This window comes from Perissodus microlepis, chromosome 9 (assembly GCF_051167445.1).
Source record: "Perissodus microlepis isolate ML-2025 ecotype Zambia chromosome 9, ASM5116744v1, whole genome shotgun sequence".
NCBI classification, from domain to species: domain Eukaryota; kingdom Metazoa; phylum Chordata; class Actinopteri; order Cichliformes; family Cichlidae; genus Perissodus; species Perissodus microlepis.
The window spans coordinates 22843611-22862915 of NC_140469.1; the positions used below are offsets into that span (position 1 = coordinate 22843611).

The 19305-nt window shown below is 40.6% G+C and overlaps 1 protein-coding gene across 1 annotated transcript; it reads left to right on the forward strand.

The window, feature by feature from the left end:
* Positions 1-1049: 1049 nt before the first annotated feature.
* On the forward strand, positions 1050-18275 carry LOC146380531 (uncharacterized). The gene is made up of 7 exons (XM_084939678.1): positions 1050-1126; positions 3549-3621; positions 4134-4287; positions 9785-9945; positions 10126-10332; positions 10472-10653; positions 12297-18275. The coding sequence occupies exons 2-7, from the start codon at positions 3564-3566 to the stop codon at positions 17838-17840; spliced, it is 6306 nt and encodes a 2101-aa protein (XP_084795804.1). The 5' UTR covers positions 1050-1126; positions 3549-3563; the 3' UTR covers positions 17841-18275.
* The last annotated feature ends 1030 nt before the right edge of the window (positions 18276-19305 follow it).

Sequence of the window (19305 nt, forward strand, 5' to 3'; positions counted from 1 at the left end):
AGCTTCACCTCTTGATACATGGTGCACATGAGGAAATGGGGTACCCTACCACAGATCTGAACTAGGGCCGCGCAGTAGCTCTGGTTCATACTGTCGCCTCACAGCAAGAAGGTTTCTGCTTTAAATCCTGACTGGGGCTATGTGGGAAACGCAAGTGCAAGTCCTACAAATGTGATGTTTCCTGCTACAGCTTTAGATTTATAGTCTAGTTTTTTGCGATAAACAGATCTTGTGTCATGCACGTTGATTTAATATTGATGATTACAATTGGTATCTAGACACAGTGGTTTCTGTCATTTTCTTTACAGTAAGTTTACTGTAAATGAAATTATGGAAAATTACTGTAAATAACAGTTACTTCACTGTAGATAGACAAACACACAGCAAAAATAAATAAATGTGCAGTAACTACTGTAAATGTAAATTTCTGTAAAATCCCGTCACAGCAAATTTATATCAAATGCTGTTTCAGCAGGATGTAAAAAGTGCTTACAAAGACGGTTCCTGCGAATCCTTTTACAGCTTATTACTTGCATCCATCAGCCAGTAAGTTGCCATAAAATTTACAGCAACCTGTTTACAGTGTCTGAGGTCTTCATGATAATGCTTAAAGTTTAATGGTTATATGTGGCTATAAACTAAACAAAAAGTTTTCATTTTTGCTTTCAGTAAACTATATTTAAATCATTGTGGCTGTTATGCTTTCATGTCTCGTTTTGTGTGATAATAAATGTTTTTCTCCAAAAATGAGTGTTCATTTCATTAATCAATAATTGTCCTCATTGTTTTTCTGACAAAAACAAGATGACAACTTTATGATGACATGTATTGACAGTTTTGTCTACGAATAAAAATGAGGTTGAATCAGAAGTAATTTAAGTTGTGTACAAAGGCGGGGCAAATTTGGATGCGATCCAATCAGAATTTATTTCCTTGTGCAGAAAGATTAGATCGGCACGTTTGATATGTTCCCGGGAAACGGGGGTGTGGGTGGAGGAGCTCATTTATTCCCATGCTCTTCTCACGGAAATCCAATACAATTTCAGCATTTGTAAGGAGAAGAGCGCACCTACCAACGCATTTCGTATTTGATGTCAAGGAAAATAAAATGGAGCAACTCCTGCTGGTAAAAACAGACAAACTTTTACACTTTTTATTTTTCAAATCAAATGAGTCAAATTTAGATTTATTCTGCTATCATCTTGTGATGCCTAGTCGACTGAAACTAAAATAATTTAATGCCTTAATTATGACTAAAACTAAATCCTAATTTGCTGTCAAATTCAACACTGGACCTGCTAAAGGTTAAACCAGCCTGAAGCCTGAACTCACACACTGGGTACATTATTTATCCTTCATTAATTCAGCTCATTATTATTATTTATTACTGAGACAGACACATTATTTATCATCTAATAATAACTTATGAATGTCTGCGTTTCCTTATACCAAAATATTAAATGTTCTGCTGTGTTAAGACGCTGAAATATTTTGATCAAGTTAATAAAATCATGGATTTCATTCATTTAATCATTAAACAGCAAGGGAGGGTAATAAAGACAATGCTTGTTGGTTGGAATTCTGCCTTGTAATTCTGTGGGGCTGTGGTTTCTTGATAATGGTAATAAGATCATAACACTAACCAGGAAAACCAGTCTATTGTTCCTTATGTTGCTTAAAAATTCAATTCATAGACCAAGCCCTTGGGGAAAAAATTAAATAATTATTCATTGTTTTAAAGAATCTTATGCTGCTTTATGATCGATTGATGATTCAACATTTAACTTCATATTTTAAATTTCCATAAATTTGTATTTGTATTAATTTATAATTAGGTCAACTGTGATCATTTTGAGTGAATAAGAGGAACTTTGACATGCAGCATTAAATAAACATCCTCCTAATAAGTAAGCTATTTGTTCTGTGGTATTATTAGAAACTATTTCAGTTCAAAAGTTACCTTAGAGATATCGTTACTCCTGGACATTCTTGGCTTTGAATATCTACTATGACCTTAACTTATCTAATCAAGTAATCAACAAAGTTATGTACAATCACTTAACATACCCACATAGCAAAATTGGTATGGGCCCGATCTGGCCCACACAATGTGCTTACACATGGCCCACATACCGCAAAGAATAACGACCCTTTGGTGGCCCAGATCTCGTTTGTCAGAGGGGGCCCACACATGGGCCAGCACAAGGCCAGTTGCAGACACACTGGTGGTCCTGTGCTGGCCCATGTGTGGATTACCTCTGGTAAACCTGATCTGGGACACCAAAGGACCGTCATTCTTTGTGGTATGTGGTCCATGTATAAGTTGTGTGCAGCCACGGGCCAGTTGCAGACACACTGCTGGCCCTGTGCTGGCCCAGATGTCAGCCTAATGTGTACCTTAATCAAGCAATGTAATAACAACATGTGCCGGAGCATAATAGTGCAAAAGCAACATGACGAAACTCTGTTGCTCCCCAACTACATTTATACACATTCACACTCTTGACATGCAGACTAGAGGAGCCAGGGATCAAACCAATAACCTTCCGATCAGTAGGTGACCTGCTCTACCTCCTGAGCTACAGCCACACAGTGGTAAACATGAGTAAACCGTCACTAGGTTTTGGATAAAGTGTACACTCACAAACCTGTCAAATCTGCATTTGAAACATTGGCCACCGTAGCAGTATAGTATTGCAACATGGCATTTGGGTCTTCTAACTAAAATACATAAATAGTGCCATCATTGCCAGACCTGGCCTATATCTGGTTGACATACACCCTGCCATGACACCAGTCAGTCAGAAGTGCCAGCTTGATGCCAGATCTGGACCAGACCTGTTTTCTATGAGCCTGGGCCAAATACACCAAATCACAATCGGACCAGATGTGGCATGCCATCACTAGACAGTGCCATCTATGCCAGGCCTGGCCCATATCTGGATGACATATGTCTTATCATGCCAGAAGTCAGCCAGGAGTGCTGGCTTGATACCGGATCCGGGCCAGACCTGCTTGCTATGTGGGTACTGTGGTATGCACATTGTAATATTGATAACACTTATGGCTTACTTATTACTTACTTGTCTTATTAATTAATATGAGTTAGTGTAAAATGTCTTTTTTTTTTTAACCATTTCCAGATGTTTCCAGGATTTTAAACATGATAATTAGTTAAACTGACACTGTGATAAGGCCATGCTATTATAAAACATATTGACTTGCCCATTAAACGTGGTCTAATCATTTGCGAGGCACCATAAATGTGTGCACTGAAGTCCTTCATCTCCATGGCCACGTATAGCATGAATCATTAATGTTTGATAAAGAAAAGAAGCTGGCTATAAGAACGGCAAGTCCAGCAGTGATACCATCAGTGAGGGAAACTGCCAACGGGATGGATGTAAGGATACAGTGGTGCATGACTAAACTGGACTAATTACACTGTTTCACTCAATAACTCGCTCCGCTTTTTTCTGATCTCCTGCCATGGCGATTGCATGCTGACAGACTAAAGATTTCTGGGGGTTTTTTTGTTTTTTTTTCAGTGATTTTCTGTCACAATGGAAGAAACTGAAGACAGCATTGCAGTGGTGGGAATTGGATGCAATTTTCCAGGCGGTGAGGACACTTTAGGAAGTTTCTGTCTGTCTGTTATTATTTTACTACCCAATTTGATTGTTGTGCGTCACATGGTGTATAGTCAGATCCAGAAGTATTTAGACATGGACATTTTTGTGTTTTTGCATCTGTGCACCACCACAGTGGATTTGAAATCAGACAAGATTATGAAAGTGCAGACTTTCAGCTTTGATTAAAGGGGTTTGACAAAAGTATTAGATGAATTGTTTAGGAACTGCAGTCATTTTCCGAGGCTCAAAAGTAATTTAACAGGTTGTTACAAAAAACTTGATAGCTGTCCACTGGAACACCCAAAAGATTTGTTCCTGAGGTGAAGGAGGCATTGCTAGGCTTAATCTAGTAGATTCTTAAAAAGACATAAATGGTGGTATACAGAGGCCAAAACTGTACCATTCCCCAAACAGTACATTAAGAACAGTGAAAAATCTTTCAGTATAGTTACATGAAGTGTAAAAAGTAAGTGTTTTATATGTATCTTCTCCCAAAAACAGGAGAGGGGCTTGACAATTTCTGGAAGGTTCTGGTGAACGGGAGAAACTGCTCTGTGCCAATTCCCAAAGAGAGATTTGACTTAAGCAGCTGGTATGATCCTGATGACAACAAGCCGGGTAAATCCCGCACAGCCAAGGCTGCTCTCATTGACGGGTATGGCCCTGTATCTCATTTAGATCTGCTTATCTGTTTCACAAATGTGTGCCTATCAATACAGTCATATAAAATTTTGTTTGGCAATTTCACACTTCATGAAGTGTTGATTAATGAAATCACACTGCTGCTCCTAATTTGTATTAAAACAGAGACGTACTATTTTGACGCTTTTCCAAAGATGGTTTAGGTTTTTTTTACCTTTTGAAAATAAAACAAGTGCTCCAAACACTGGACTACTCAAATATGGCTTCTTAACATGATAAACCTCCATCAGTTAGCACAATGTTCCATGGAAATGAGTCTGTTTACATATGTCTAGATGTCCTATTAATACTCGTGAAATAATTTGTGATGCATGGTTCAATTTAACCCATTAACTGTCACTGAAGGTTTTTCTTATCAAGTCCATGTTATATTAGATAACAACAACCCTGCTTTATCTTCAAACATAGGGCCATTTCAGAGTGACTACAAAAATTATGAAAAGCACTTCATTTCTTAACTTTAGGCATCATTTTAGATTACTTTAACCTACCTCTGTGTAGGGAGGCAAATCTGCCAGTTGATTCAGGTGGTGTTGTTCCTGCTGGAAAACTGCAGAATTCACTCAGTTTAGGCCTTTCCTGCTGAATGTTCTCAATCAGATTCCTTGGGATCTTACAGTCAAACTCCACAAAAACCTTTTCACCCTGGGAGACCAATTCATGAAGCATAAGTGCTCATAATAGGACTTTCAGGGAATGATAATAAAATATCAGTTGTGCTGTAATCCACCTGGATGGAAGATGACCTAATGGACTCAGTGTGTAGTATACACATTGCTGGTGATGTCACAGACTGAACATCACCTATTGGCTGTATATAACTGTGAAATACAAATAACAAGATAACCCACTTACAGTGAACTCACTGAACTGCTTGTTGAACGCTGACAAAGAACAACTGTCTCATATGTTAATCATAAAATACAGGGAGTGCAGAATTATTAGGCAAGTTGTATTTTTGAGGAATAATTTTATTATTGAACAACAACCATGTTCTCAATGAACCCAAAAAACTCATTAATATCAAAGCTGAATGTTTTTGGAAGTAGTTTGTTTTTAGTTTTAGCTATTTTAGGGGGATATCTGTGTGTGCAGGTGACTATTACTGTGCATAATTATTAGGCAACTTAACAAAAAACAAATATATACCCATTTCAATTATTTATTTTTACCAGTTGTCGTGGTTCGAATTTTTGAGGAAGAGACATACGACTGGAAGTCCATAGTGGGTCAACACAAATTATTTTATTAAAACACACAGTACAGTGTGGGAAGAAACTTGCAACAACAATCTTACAATCTTCCTCGAGCAGACCGCTCCCCATCCTTATATTACCCTGATGACATCACAGCTAGATCTTACTGGAAATGATAACAGTTCCAAAGTTCTCCTTATATAGACATCCGATACTACTTTAGAGACAAACAAGTTTGTGATATGTTGTGCAATTCTGTGAGACTGTGTGTCCAACCGAGAGATTGTCCTGAGACGACCTCCCTGTTCTTAATACGTGCGGGAGTGAACGTGCGTACTTTCCATGACTCTCTATGTGCATGTTGGTGTAGGCCTGAATATGTGTGTAAGTGAATGTAGAAGGCCCTACTGGACCCACAGCTTCGAGAGGTGTGAATACACTGATATGGATACCATTTGCAACAGCTTAAGCAGATAGAAAGAATGATAGAGAACAACAATAGACTAATTAAAGTGATGATAATATGCATATATTAATATTTTGCTCAGATTACCATAGATATAATTCAGAGATTATTTCTATCAACAGATTCGACAATGATGAATGATTGATCAATGATAGTTCTGATTATAAATTGTCACCATAAGAATACAAAATAAAATATCTCTTGTCCACACAGTGAAACCAATATAACATCTCCACATTCACAAATATACATTTCTGACATTCAAAAACAAAACAAAAACAAATCAGCGACCAATATAGCCACCTTTCTTTGCAAGGACACTCAAAAGCCTGCCATCCATGGATTCTGTCAGTGTTTTGATCTGTTCACCATCAACATTGCGTGCAGTGAGGTGTACTGTTTTCCCTCCTTGTAAATCTCACATTTGATGATGGACCACAGGTTCTCAATGGGGTTCAGATCAGGTGAACAAGGAGGCCATGTCATTAGTTTTTCTTCTTTTATACCCTTTCTTGCCAGCCACGCTGTGGAGTACTTGGACGCGTGTGATGGAGCATTGTCCTGCATGAAAATCATGTTTTTCTTGAAGGATGCAGACTTCTTCCTGTACCACTGCTTGAAGAAGGTGTCTTCCAGAAACTGGCAGTAGGACTGGGAGTTGAGCTTGACTCCATCCTCAACCCGAAAAGGCCCCACAAGCTCATCTTTGATGATACCAGCCCAAACCAGTACTCCACCTCCACCTTGCTGGCGTCTGAGTCGGACTGGAGCTCTCTGCCCTTTACCAATCCAGCCACGGGCCCATCCATCTGGCCCATCAAGACTCACTCTCATTTCATCAGTCCATAAAACCTTAGAAAAATCAGTCTTGAGATATTTCTTGGCCCAGTCTTGACGTTTCAGCTTGTGTGTCTTGTTCAGTGGTGGTCGTCTTTCAGCCTTTCTTACCTTGGCCATGTCTCTGAGTATTGCACACCTTGTGCTTTTGGGCACTCCAGTGATGTTGCAGCTCTGAAATATGGCCAAACTGGTGGCAAGTGGCATCTTGGCAGCTGCACGCTTGACTTTTCTCAGTTCATGGGCAGTTATTTTGCGCCTTGGTTTTTCCACACGCTTCTTGCGACCCTGTTGACTATTTTGAATGAAACGCTTGATTGTTCGATGATCACGCTTCAGAAGCTTTGCAATTTTGAGACTGCTGCATCCCTCTGCAAGATATCTCACTATTTTTGACTTTTCTGAGCCTGTCAAGTCCTTCTTTTGACCCATTTTGCCAAAGGAAAGGACGTTGCCTAATAATTACGCACACCTGATATAGGGTGTTGATGTCATTAGACCACACCCCTTCTCATTACAGAGATGCACATCACCTAATATGCTTAATTGGTAGTAGGCTTTCGAGCCTATACAGCTTGGAGTAAGACAACATGCATGAAGAGGATGATGTGGACAAAATACTCATTTGCCTAATAATTCTGCACTCCCTGTATAAGCAATTTGGTGCTCAGTCACCTTCGGTCATAAATGTAGCACATAATCATTAAGGCAGTAAAATGAGTCACAGCGCTGATGGATGCAGTTGTGTTAAGAAAAAGGGTTTTGAGGTTTTACATATCAGGATGTAATAAAAATCATCCAGTTCTATCAGGTCTTAAATTTGGGCAAGTACAACCTCAGATGAACTACAAAACGTGACATATTACGCTGTGTTATTATGGGTTTAATTCAAATTGAGCCAAAATGCAGAAGCAGTGTGTGAAAACCTGAGGACACCCCATGATTCAGTAGCTTATAGAATCAACTTTAGCAGCAATAACTTAAAGTTTTCTGCATGACTTTATCAGGCAGGCACTTCACTGTGGAGGAATTTTGGCCAACTCATCTTTGCAATGTTGTTTCAGTTTATTGAGGTTTGCAGGTCTCAACACATCATTTCAGTCTGTTTGAGGTCTGGACTTTGAGGCATTCCAACACCTTGATTATTTTCATTTTAGCCGTTCTGTTGTAGGATCATTTTCCTTTTGCATGACTCAAATTGGGCCAAGCTTTAGCTGTTAGACAGATTGCTGCACATTTGACTCTAGAATACTTCGGTAAACAGAAGAGTTTGTGGTTGACTTAATGACTACAAGGTTCTCAGATCCTGTGACTATAAAACAAGTCCAAACCAGGGGGCGGTATGAAAAAAAAAAAAAAAAGAACTCTTGGACACTGCTAGCATAATGGACAGGTTTTTGACGGGGCTCCCACACAAACGCAAGGCAGGAGATGAAGCATCGCCAAATATGTTTCCAAACCAACTTCCAAGCCAAAGATTAGAAAATATGGTCAAGCATATCTTCCCATTGGCTTCACCTGCACAAGTGCCAAGGTAGGTCTCCCCTGCAGAATTGATTTTCCCTGCGTCACGGACAAACAGCATCCCACATTCTTGATTTTTAGTTCACAAACACTTCTTTAAATGACTAACTACTCCTGAAATTTTGGAGATGTTAGCTCTTCATAGAGTAAAGTTACAGTGGGATACAAATAATATCAGGCTGAGCCTGCCCTAATTCGTTCCCCCTGTCCAAATCACGGACAAACAGTATCCCACAGTTATTTATGTTTTTAAACCCATTTTGCACAGAGAGACATTTTTTGAAAAATGTATTGATAGCAATGTTGAATATTATTACACAGGAAAAAAGCAAATTACACCATGGCGCCTCTGCCTTTCTAAATGGAGGGACAGTAACTGTGTGTGTATATGTAAGCATGTAAAAACTGCAGATAGTAAGATTAACAGTAACTGTATTTTGTCTCTATCTGCCATTGTAGAAATTCATCTCATGTAAACAATAATGTGGCGCACAGCGTGACGTGAAAAAAGGAACATACCTTTGACGTTGCGTGACGAACTCTGTATTCCTCGTCCACACGTAAACGCAAAACTGAGTTTTTAAAAATCTCTGTTTTCGTTAGAGTTAGTAGTGTATTTTATTACTACCTGTAATTTATTGCAGTTTAAAAGTTTGGGAACCACTGTAATATGCCATGTGTTTTAATTCACTTTAGGTTGTATTGACCTATCTTTGTGACCTGGACCAAATTATATTTGTCATGTCCAGATATGTAAAACTCCTGAATAGAAAGAGAATGTACTTTATTTTTCCACGATTTAGGTTTTTCCTTTCACAGTGTTTTACCAAACTGCAGTGTTTTGTCTTCAGCTCCTTTGTTTTAACCTGCAAATCTGCCCTTCATTTGCATTAGTTTCCTTTCTTTTGGTGGAGTATTGCACTGAAATTGTGGACAAACCAAAAATAGAAACTGATTATAGGTTTGTACAATAGAAACAGCTGTACAGCTTTAGAGTCTGTACATGCATCACACTGTAAATGCAACACATGGGCGACTGTGGTTCTGGGGGTTGGGAAGCTCATCTTGTAAACGGAAGGTTGCCGGTTTGCTCCCCAGCTCTGTCTGTCCTGGTCGTTGTGTCCTTGGGCAAGACACTTCACCTACCGCCTACTGGTGTTGGCCAGAGGGGCCAATGGCGCGATATGGCAGCCTCGCTTCTGTCAATCTACCCCAGGGCAGCTGTGGCTACAACTGTAGCTTGCCTCCACCAGTGTGTGAATGTGAGAGTGAATGAATATTGGAATTGCAAAGCGCTTTGAGTGTCTAGAAAAGCGCTATATCATTATTATCATTTATGAGAAATAATCTAAGAAGGAAGAATTTAAACAGTAATTAGAACATCCCATTGCCTGAATCTGACCTTGTTATTTTTTTGGTATTTTCAGGTTTAATGAATTCGACCACAGGTTTTTCGGCATCAGTGACAGTGAAGTGGAACAAATGGATCCTCAGCAAAAACAGCTCCTTCAGTGTGTCTACAGGGCTTTAGAAAATGCTGGAATTCCAATGGAAAAAGCCAGTGGGACCAGAACAGGAGTGTTTTTTGGTAAGGCACAAAATGCTTGATTTTGTTTTTGTGTTTTGTGTTACAATAATGGGTGCTTGATCCAAAACAAAGCTACTGACACCTTTTTATACCAGAATTGCGTTAAAAATTTACATCCATTCAAATGAATAATGTTAAAATGATAAGTGCATGACCCCTGTGTTTTATGTATCTCTGTAGGAATAATGAACAGAGATTATGAAACAAATGCTGCACATGTGCACCCAAGTGTGATCAACCACTGGACTGGCACAGGGCTTGCCATGAGTATTGCAGCAAACAGAGTCTCCTATGTCTTCAACTTCACCGGACCTTCGCTGTCCTTGGACTCCGCCTGTTCTTCATCCCTTGTGGCTCTTCATCTTGCCTGTCAATCAATAAAACAAGGTCTGTCCAGCATAGAGAACTTCAGGTTAATTAGCAATAGAGTAACTGGTAGTAAATCATTCTGTAGTGTTGTATTTATTTAGAAAGTGGCGTTAGCGTTTAATTCGTTGGGATGATATGATGTGTTTTATCTTATCAGGGGATTGTGAAATGGCTGTCTGTGGAGGGGTCAGCTGCATCCTTGAGCCAAGACTGTTTGTTGCGCTGAGCAAAGCCAAGATGATCTCACCTGATGGAACCAGCAAACCTTTTTCCAGTAGAGCAGATGGATACGGCAGAGGGGACGGATGTGGAGTAGTTCTCCTAAAGCCACTGAAAAAGGTCAACATATGCAGATTAATTATTTTTTAAAAAGTCAAATACTTCAGGAATTTAAACATTAAATGGACAGTTTGCCAAAGTGCCAAACCCAGACGTTGGCAATGTAGTAGCTCAACCAGCTGATGATCCATCACAATTCATAGATTACTATAATACATGAAGTACAGAAAGGAAGTTATCAGTTTTCTTGTCATTGATTGGCTCTGTTGCACAAACTAATGATGACTTAAATCCACTGAGAAGTACAGCAGGCACACAAACTGTCATATTCATTACAGTTAATCTAGTTTAGCTCAAATCTGAGCAATATTCTAGGGGGAGTTACAATCTTTGTGAATTATGGAGGGACAGACAGATGGGCGATGAACACCTCGCCATCGCATAGAGCTGTTGGTCCTTCGGGAGGATGAGCTAAAAACACACCAATGACTCCCTTTAATTTTTTTTCATATTCAGTGATCAATTGCAAATAACTGCAGTGACCAACTGTACACTTTCCATCAAACGTGATTGACCTGCTCGCTTAGCGTTATAAAAATTGTCTCCAACAGTTTGGTTTAGTGTTAAATTTGAATTTCAGCTGATTAAACAGTTTTTTTGCACGGTTAGTTTAGTTTTAATCAACCAGCTTATATAGAGGAAATTTTCAAATGTATTTTCTGTAGCTGTACAAGTGGCTCCATAGTACAGTGGTTAAAATATTTCTCTAAAATGTCCAGGACAAACATGGGCAATTGCATTTGGAAGAGCATGTGAAAAAATATCTGTGCCAAATCAAAAATATGGATCCATCCACTGTGTCAATCCATTGTGAAAAAGGAAGCAGTTAAAAGAAGGGTTTCTTTTTTATAGCTTTACACAAAACAAAAAGAAAAGCAAAATAGAGAAAGTTCCACTTAATTTAAGACAAAGTGGAAATCTCTGCAGTATTTATCTCAACAGCTGAGCAACTTACATTAGTGCAATCTAGTTTATATAATTATAACTATAAGCTAAAGTTCAAATATGTCGTGTCACATACAGTGGAACCCCAACTTACGAAATTAATTCGTTCCAGAGGGTCTTTCGTAAGTCAAACTTTTCGTAAGTCGAAGCACCTTTTCCATCGCCTTTTGAGTGAGGCGATGCTGGCTGAAGATGAAGTTCTTGGTGGAGGCTGAAGAAAGCATATGTATGCATGCATACATACGTACGTGTACATGTACATAACATTATGGAATTTAATTCTAAACATTAAAACTAAAACTTACACTTATGTTAATTAATGTACGTACGTACACTGTGCAATGATATTTTTTTAACATTTTTTTAAAATCGCTCATATTTATGCCTTATGCCGGCCCCGTTATGAATGAACGATAGGCTAATTGCAAACGAAAAGCACACGAAATAGCGCACTGCAACAACAATACGTCTTTCACGTGGAACAGCGAAACGCATTTCGCAAGTGGATTTCGTTACACGGGCATTTTGACGTATCACGGGCAAAAATATTACCATTAAGTGCCTTCGTAACTTGAATTTTTCGTTAAACTGGGTCTTCGTAAGCCGGGGTTCCACTGTATTTGACTCTGGTATTAGATATTCTTTAACAGTACACACTTTTATTCATGTTTCATTTTCATCTTTTTGTTGCTTGACAGGCTCTTCAAGACCATGACTATATCTGGGGTATAATCAGCAAAACTGCTGTAAACCAAGATGGCCGCTCTGTTACTCCAATCACCAAACCATCCATGACACAACAAGAGGAGCTTCTCCGCAGAATCTATTCAGAGTCTGACCTTGCAAATGTCCAGTACATAGAGGCACATGGGACTGGAACCCCAGCTGGAGACCCAACAGAGGCAAGAAGCATTTCCAACGTCATTGCTAAATCTAGACCTCCCGGTTCAAAGACACTCTGGATTGGCTCTGTAAAGAGCAATATTGGACACACAGAATCTGCTGCTGGAGTCGCTGGACTCATTAAGGTTCTCCTGATGATGAAGCATGAGACCATTGTTCCTTCGGTGTTCTACACTGATAAGACTTCCAGTGTAGATGCCACAGCACTAAACATTAAAATTCCTAAGGAACCAGAAAAATGGGAATGCTCTAGTGCAAGAGTTGCAGGAGTTAACAACTTTGGTTTTGGGGGAACAAATGCACACGCCATTGTCACACAGCACATCCAGTCATATTCTAAGCAAAGGCATGATGAGAAGCAAGTCAAGTATTTTGTCATATCTGCAATTTCTTCAAAATCACTTAACATGATGATGGAAGATACCATCAGTCAGCTACAGGCAGAAAACTGGTTTGATCTAGATTCTTTGCTCTACACGTCAGCTTGCAGAAGAACCCACCAAAAACATAAATACAGAAAAGCCATCACAGTGTCTTCTGTAGTTAATCTAAAAGAGAAGCTAATTGCTACTGTTGGCAAAAATATCAGTGTTGCCTTCTCAGATCCAAGGTTAGTGTTTGTCTTCTGTGGAAATGGTGTCACCTACCATGGTATGTGCATGCAGCTACTAAAAAACGAGCCTATATTCAGAAAAAAGATCAAAGAAATTAAGGAACTTTTCCAAAAGCTCAGTCCTCTGGACATACTGGATACTCTAGAGAGCGAATTTGAGAGCAGCGACTTCAGAAACCCAGACGTTGTCCAACCCCTCCTCTTTGCTATTCAGGTTGGGATTACTACCTTGCTCAGGCACTGGGGAGTCAAAGCTGATGCAATTCTTGGACACTCTGTTGGTGAAGTGGCAGCCGCTCACTGCTCTGGTCTCTTGTCTCTGGAGGATGCAGTAAAAGTCATATATTTCCGCAGCACTCTCCAGAGAAAAGTCACCGGGGGAAAGATGCTCGTGATCAGCAACATGGCTGTATCAGAGGTATCTTCACTGCTCCCTTCTTACTCTGGTAAAATTTGCCTTGCTGCATATAACAGCCCACAGTCCTGCACCCTTTCAGGTGAGGCAGACGCAATTGAGCGCTTCCATAAGGAGCTAAGCACCTCAGCCAATAGTCAGAATCTGTTCCTTCGTGTGCTGGATGTCCCTGCTGCTTATCACAGCCACATGATGGACCCAATTCTACCAGAAATTGTGGAAAAAATTGGCATCTTACAGGCAAATGATCTTTACACAGAGTTGTTCTCAACAGTGACAGGGAAGGAAGTCCAGCAGGGAGATTTCTGCACAGGTGAATACTGGGCTAGAAACATTCGTGAGCCGGTTGCTTTTGAGCAGGCAGTACAGTCAGCAACTAAAGGAAAGAAGCACACTGTGTTTGTTGAGATAGGTCCAAGAAGGGCACTGCAGAGAAACATTATGGAATCTCTGGGAAATGACACGGCTGTCCTTGCCTCTGTGCAGCCAGAAAGAGATCAAGAATCAGTCATGTCTGTTGTCTCTAAACTGTTTGAACTCGGCGTTCAAGTAGATTGGAACACCTTCTATAAAGGCTATGAGACAGTACCTCTGCCTTTTCCTAAATATCAATTTGACTGCTCAGACAAGGATGTTATCATTGGGGCAGCACAGAATAACACAGCAAGGAATCATCCTGTGCTGTGTCAGACAGGAAGTGAAAGCAACATTTTCACTTGTGATCTAAAGTCTGACTCTTCTTTCTACTTGAAAGAGCACAAGCATAATGATGTACCCATCATCCCTGGTGCTTTCTATGCTGAGCTGGGTTTAGCTGCGTGCATGGCCAGTGCTAAACCAAAAGTACCTCTCAGTTCACTGCAGCTCAGTGTCAATTTTCACAGACCATTTGTTTTAACACAGAATCCACCTGAAATGAAAGTGCAACTAGAACAAACAGAGAGGGAAACCAGATTCACCGTTCTCTCCTCATCTGTAGTTTATGCATCAGGCACTGTGGTTTCAAAGAAAGAGAGGCTGATTGAGGAGCAGCGCATTTCACTAAGCTCCATCAACAAACGATGCACATCTGTAGTGAGCTTTCAGGAGTTTTATGGGTATCTCTCTCAAGGAGGCTTTCAGTATGGAGACATCTTCCAGAATAAGAAGGATGTGCACTATGGAGATGATCTGAAAGAGGCTTTTGCAAAAGTCTCAGTTCCAGAAGAACTTCAGCCTTATTTGCATGACTACTGCATTCATCCTGTCTTGCTGGATTATCTGATGCAGCTTCTCCCAGTTGCAGTAGAGCACATCTTTGCTGGCAGGCCAGGATTTCCTGCCAAAATAGGAAGTCTTACAGTCTTTGAACCTTTGCAAAATGAGATGACTATTTATCTGAGAGCAACTGATGTGGGCACTGATCACTTTGGGGTTTGTGGGTGCTTTGCAGACAAGGAAGGCAGAGTGTTGGTTGAGGTCAAAAATGTCATAATCAAGTACCTAGGCAGTCGTTCTCATGTGGTAGATGAGTACTTCTACCACAATGCCTTCGATGTTGTCCCAAATGATCACATTGCTACTCCTCCTCCAAAGGCGTTGGTGTTCTGTGATACTTTAGGGATTGCTGATGGTCTAAAGAAACATTTGGACTCAGCATCTACTTACATTCCCATCACATATGCAAAGGACATCTTGGGCAATGGTTTCCCTTCTCTTTTGGCAAGTCTTAAAATCAGAGATATTAGAGAAAACTTTGATGAGGTCTTATTTTTGTGGGGCAATGAAGACTTCACATCACGGCCAGCTGAAATCATCCTGCAGAGTCTAGCTGACTGCTGTGAGATTTTCCGCCAAATAGTTGTTGAGCTAAAGCGAATTCACTTCCCAAAATCAATTAGAGCCATAACCTACCGTTCATCTGACATCACAGTAGATCACGTAAGTCCAGGTTTTGCTCTTGTTGGTATGACACGATCGTTCGCTGCTGAGATACCAGATCTTTCTTTTCAGCTGATTGATATGAGCAGGATCTCTCCTGAGGACATTGCAGCTCTGTCTGATGTCCTAAGGTCATACCCATGCAGCAAGCACCCAGAACTGGTTTTAAAAGACGGACAGGTTTTAAAACCTTCCATTGTGCGCACCCCACTAGAAATTACTGACAATGATGTTGGCACTTATACATCTACAGTGTCTGAACCTTGTATTTTTCTGACAGCTGATCCACATGAAATTATGAAACTGAGTGCCATTCGCTCTGACGAGGAGGCTGAGCCGATCAGTGATACATTCATTGAAATCCAGCCCAGTAAGATATGTGTTCACTCATCAGACTATTTCCCAGTCAGCACTTCAAATCTAAAATTCGGCAAAACACTGTATTGGAACAAGTACTCATCTCAGAAACACAAGCTGCTCGCTCTTGACTTCAGCGGTACTGTCATTGCAGTTGGAAAAGATGTAAGGAAATTCAAAGTGGGAGAACGTGTTGCTTCCTGTTATCCTGTGGTGGCAGCAAGTAAGATCAGAGTACCACAGGAAGTGTGCTACAGCACCAAAAGGTTCCCAGTCCTCAGAAAAACACCTTGTGTTTCCTACTTTGTGCTAGCATGGGAAATCCTTCATCGAGCTTTGCTCGGAGCCAAGCGTAATATAACAATCATATGCTCTGTGCCTGATTCTGCACTATTGAAAGTCTTGGCACTTAGCGCTTGCAAATCAGGCTGGAATGTGAATGTTGAAACGCAGTGCAATGGGACTTTTGTAGGTGCCAGTCAGTTGGGTGCAGTTGTCATTCTGCCTCCATTTGATGAATCCCTAACTGCTCAAATTTGCAACTTTCCAGGGTTACAACATGTTGTAATCGTATGTGAATCTCCGAAGCAGGATCTAGTCGTTGAGGAAGTGTTCCAAAGTGCAAAGGAAGGTGTTCATGTACAGATAACTCAGATGCCAGTCATTTTCCAAAAGGGATCCCTGAGAACACACAGGCCATACCTTTATCACTGGCTTAAGTCCTTAAACCTTAATGGGAAATTGGCTCTTGAAAGCTTTACCTTTCAGAGTGCAAAATCTGAACAAAAAAGCATTGATTCAGCAAAACCAGACTCATATTTCAGCTCCAAGAAATTGGCTGTCATAGCTCTAGAAAATGATGTTGGCAGCACACTGTCTGAGATTCCACTTCTCCCAACAAAAAAACGGCTTTTTCGAAAGAGGTCTGTGTATGTAGTGGCAGGTGGTCTTTCTGGTCTGGGCTTTGAGACTGTTAAGTTCATCTCACAAAGAGGTGGTGAGTACATTGTCATTCTCTCCAGAAGCAAGCCCACACCAGAAGTCCAGCAGGAAATCAACAATGTGGAGAAACAGTGTGGAAACAGCATCACCAGCATGCAGTGTGACGTATCTGTTTATGAGAATATGCACAAAGTCATCAATGTCATTGGCAAGAATTTCCCTGGTTTTCCGATCAGAGGTGTGTTTCACAGTGCAGTAGTCTTGCATGATGGACTGATTGAGACCCTTAACAGATCTCTGTACGAGAAGGTTTTCAGGCCAAAAATAAACGGTGTCCTGAATTTGCACTATGCAACAAAGCACTGTCCGTTGGATTACTTTGTATGTTACTCCTCCATCTCCGCTTTCCTGGGAAATGTATCGCAAACAAACTACGCAGCAGCCAATACATTTCTCGATCTGTTCTGCCAATACAGGCGCAAACTCAGCTTGCCTGCACAGTCTATCAACTGGGGAGCTCTGAACCTTGGTCTGCTCTTGAACAAAGAACATTTCCAGCGTTTTCTGGAGGCAAAGGGAATAATGATTTTAGATGTGGCTGAGATTTATCAATGCTTGGAGCAATGCCTTGTGCTCAACCGACCCCAGCAAGCTGTTTGCAGGTTTCACTTCAGAAACATCAGATACAATATCCTCTCCCAAAATGACGCCTTGTCTATGCGCCTTTCTGCATTAGTTGAGGCAGCCTTCCAAAAATCTAGAGAGACTTACTCTGAAACTAAACAAGATGTCTCCGTCTCTCCAAAGGACTATGTTGTTTCTCTACTTAGTGAGACTATTGGCATGGAGCAGAGTGAGCTGAAAGATGATTTACCACTTTCATCCTTAGGCATTGACTCTATGCAGGCTATGACTTTGCAAAATTTGATCTTTCAGGGGAGAGGTGTGAATGTACCTTTGGTGAAACTATTGGATCCCAGTGCAACTATTGCAACAATGGCAGCTCTACTGAGTGAAGGAGCTGAAGGCGAAAGTGTCAGTGAGAACCCAGAGTCTCTACCAGATGAAGCTGAAGTTTCTACCAGACTGTGAAAAACTGAAATAGAGATATTACTGTATAAATGCAATCAGCCATCACAACACAATAATGGATTCAATCTATATTTTGCACTGAGATTCAATTAAAAAGTATTAAAATGGTAATTGTAATAAAAGAAAGTTCATATATTAATCAAGCTTTTTTACAGTACAGTCCTTTGTGGTGGGTTTTTTTTTTTTTTGGTTCATGGGTTCATGTTTTTCTAATGCAGTTTTTTAACAAATGTCATCTATTTTACTAACTGGAAGTTTTAAAAGGATATTTTATATCACTGGTTTAAATTGCCAATATGGTACAGAAAAACAGCATTGCAACTACACATGTAACTCTTGATAAATGCTTTTACTGTTAACACACTTACTTTACATAATTTATGTTGTATTATTTTTTGGAATTTAAATAAATGTTTTATCTTTTATCTTGTCTTGTCACATCTGTCACTGGGTTCTCTCTATTTACTACAGCTTGTTTGATATAAATTATTCTCCATCAGGTGATGGTCAGTACTCATCACTGTTAACTCATTAATTCAGAATTTTTGTCAACTTCATGACAGTAATGGAAAAAAGCTTGCGATACAGCAGCATGGCACCATGTATAATGACGGTGGTGTCATCTGCAAACTTCAGGAGTTTAACAGCCGAGTTCTTGGAGGTGCAGTCATTGGTGTAGAGGGAGAACAATAGTTGTGAGAGGACACATCCTTGAGGGGTACCAATACTGAGGGACCGAGTTTCAGAGGTGATCTCCCCCTACCTCACTTGCTTCTTCCTGTCTGATGTTGCTGTCATTCGGAACTGCTACATCTATCACTACAGCCATCTTCTTCTGTTTGTCTACCACCACTATGTCTGGTTGGTTAGCCATCACCATTTTTTCGACGGGACTTCTGTATCTGGGATTAGCTCGGTCATTCTCCACCACCCTTGGGGGCGTCTCCCATTTTGACCTCGGGACTTCCAGGCCATACTAGGCACAGGTGTTTCTGTATACTAAGCCTGCCACTTGGTTATGGCGTTCCATGTATGCCCTGCCAGCTAGCATCTTGCACCCTGCTGTTATGTGCTGGATTGTCTCAGGCGCATCTTTATACAGCCTGCACCTGTGGTCTTGCCTGGTGTGATAGACCCCAGCCTCTATGGATCTTGTGCTCAGAGCTTGTTCCTGTGCTGCCATGATTAGTGCCTCTGTGCTATCTTTCAGTCCAGGTCTTTCCAGCCACTGGTAGGGTTTCTGGATGTCAGCCACCTTCTCTATCTACCGGTGGTACATTCTGTCCAGGGGGTGGTACATACCATGCAGGGGCTTACACGATGGTTCATCGTCTTCCTCTTCTTTCTTGGGTTTCTGCTGCCTGAGGTATTCACTGAGCATTCGGTCGGTTGGGGCCATCTTCCTGATGTATTCGTGGATGTTCGTTGTCTCATCCCGGACTGTGGTGCTGACACTCACCAGTCC

Coding starts and splice junctions, on each gene's coding strand:
- LOC146380531 (XM_084939678.1), top strand. CDS start 3,564: ATGGAAGAAACTGAAGACAGCATTGCAGTGGTGGGAATTGGATGCAAT. Junction 9,946..10,125: donor CAGAACAGGAGTGTTTTTTG/GTAAGGCACAAA, acceptor GTATCTCTGTAG/GAATAATGAACAGAGATTAT. Junction 10,654..12,296: donor TCCTAAAGCCACTGAAAAAG/GTCAACATATGC, acceptor GTTGCTTGACAG/GCTCTTCAAGACCATGACTA.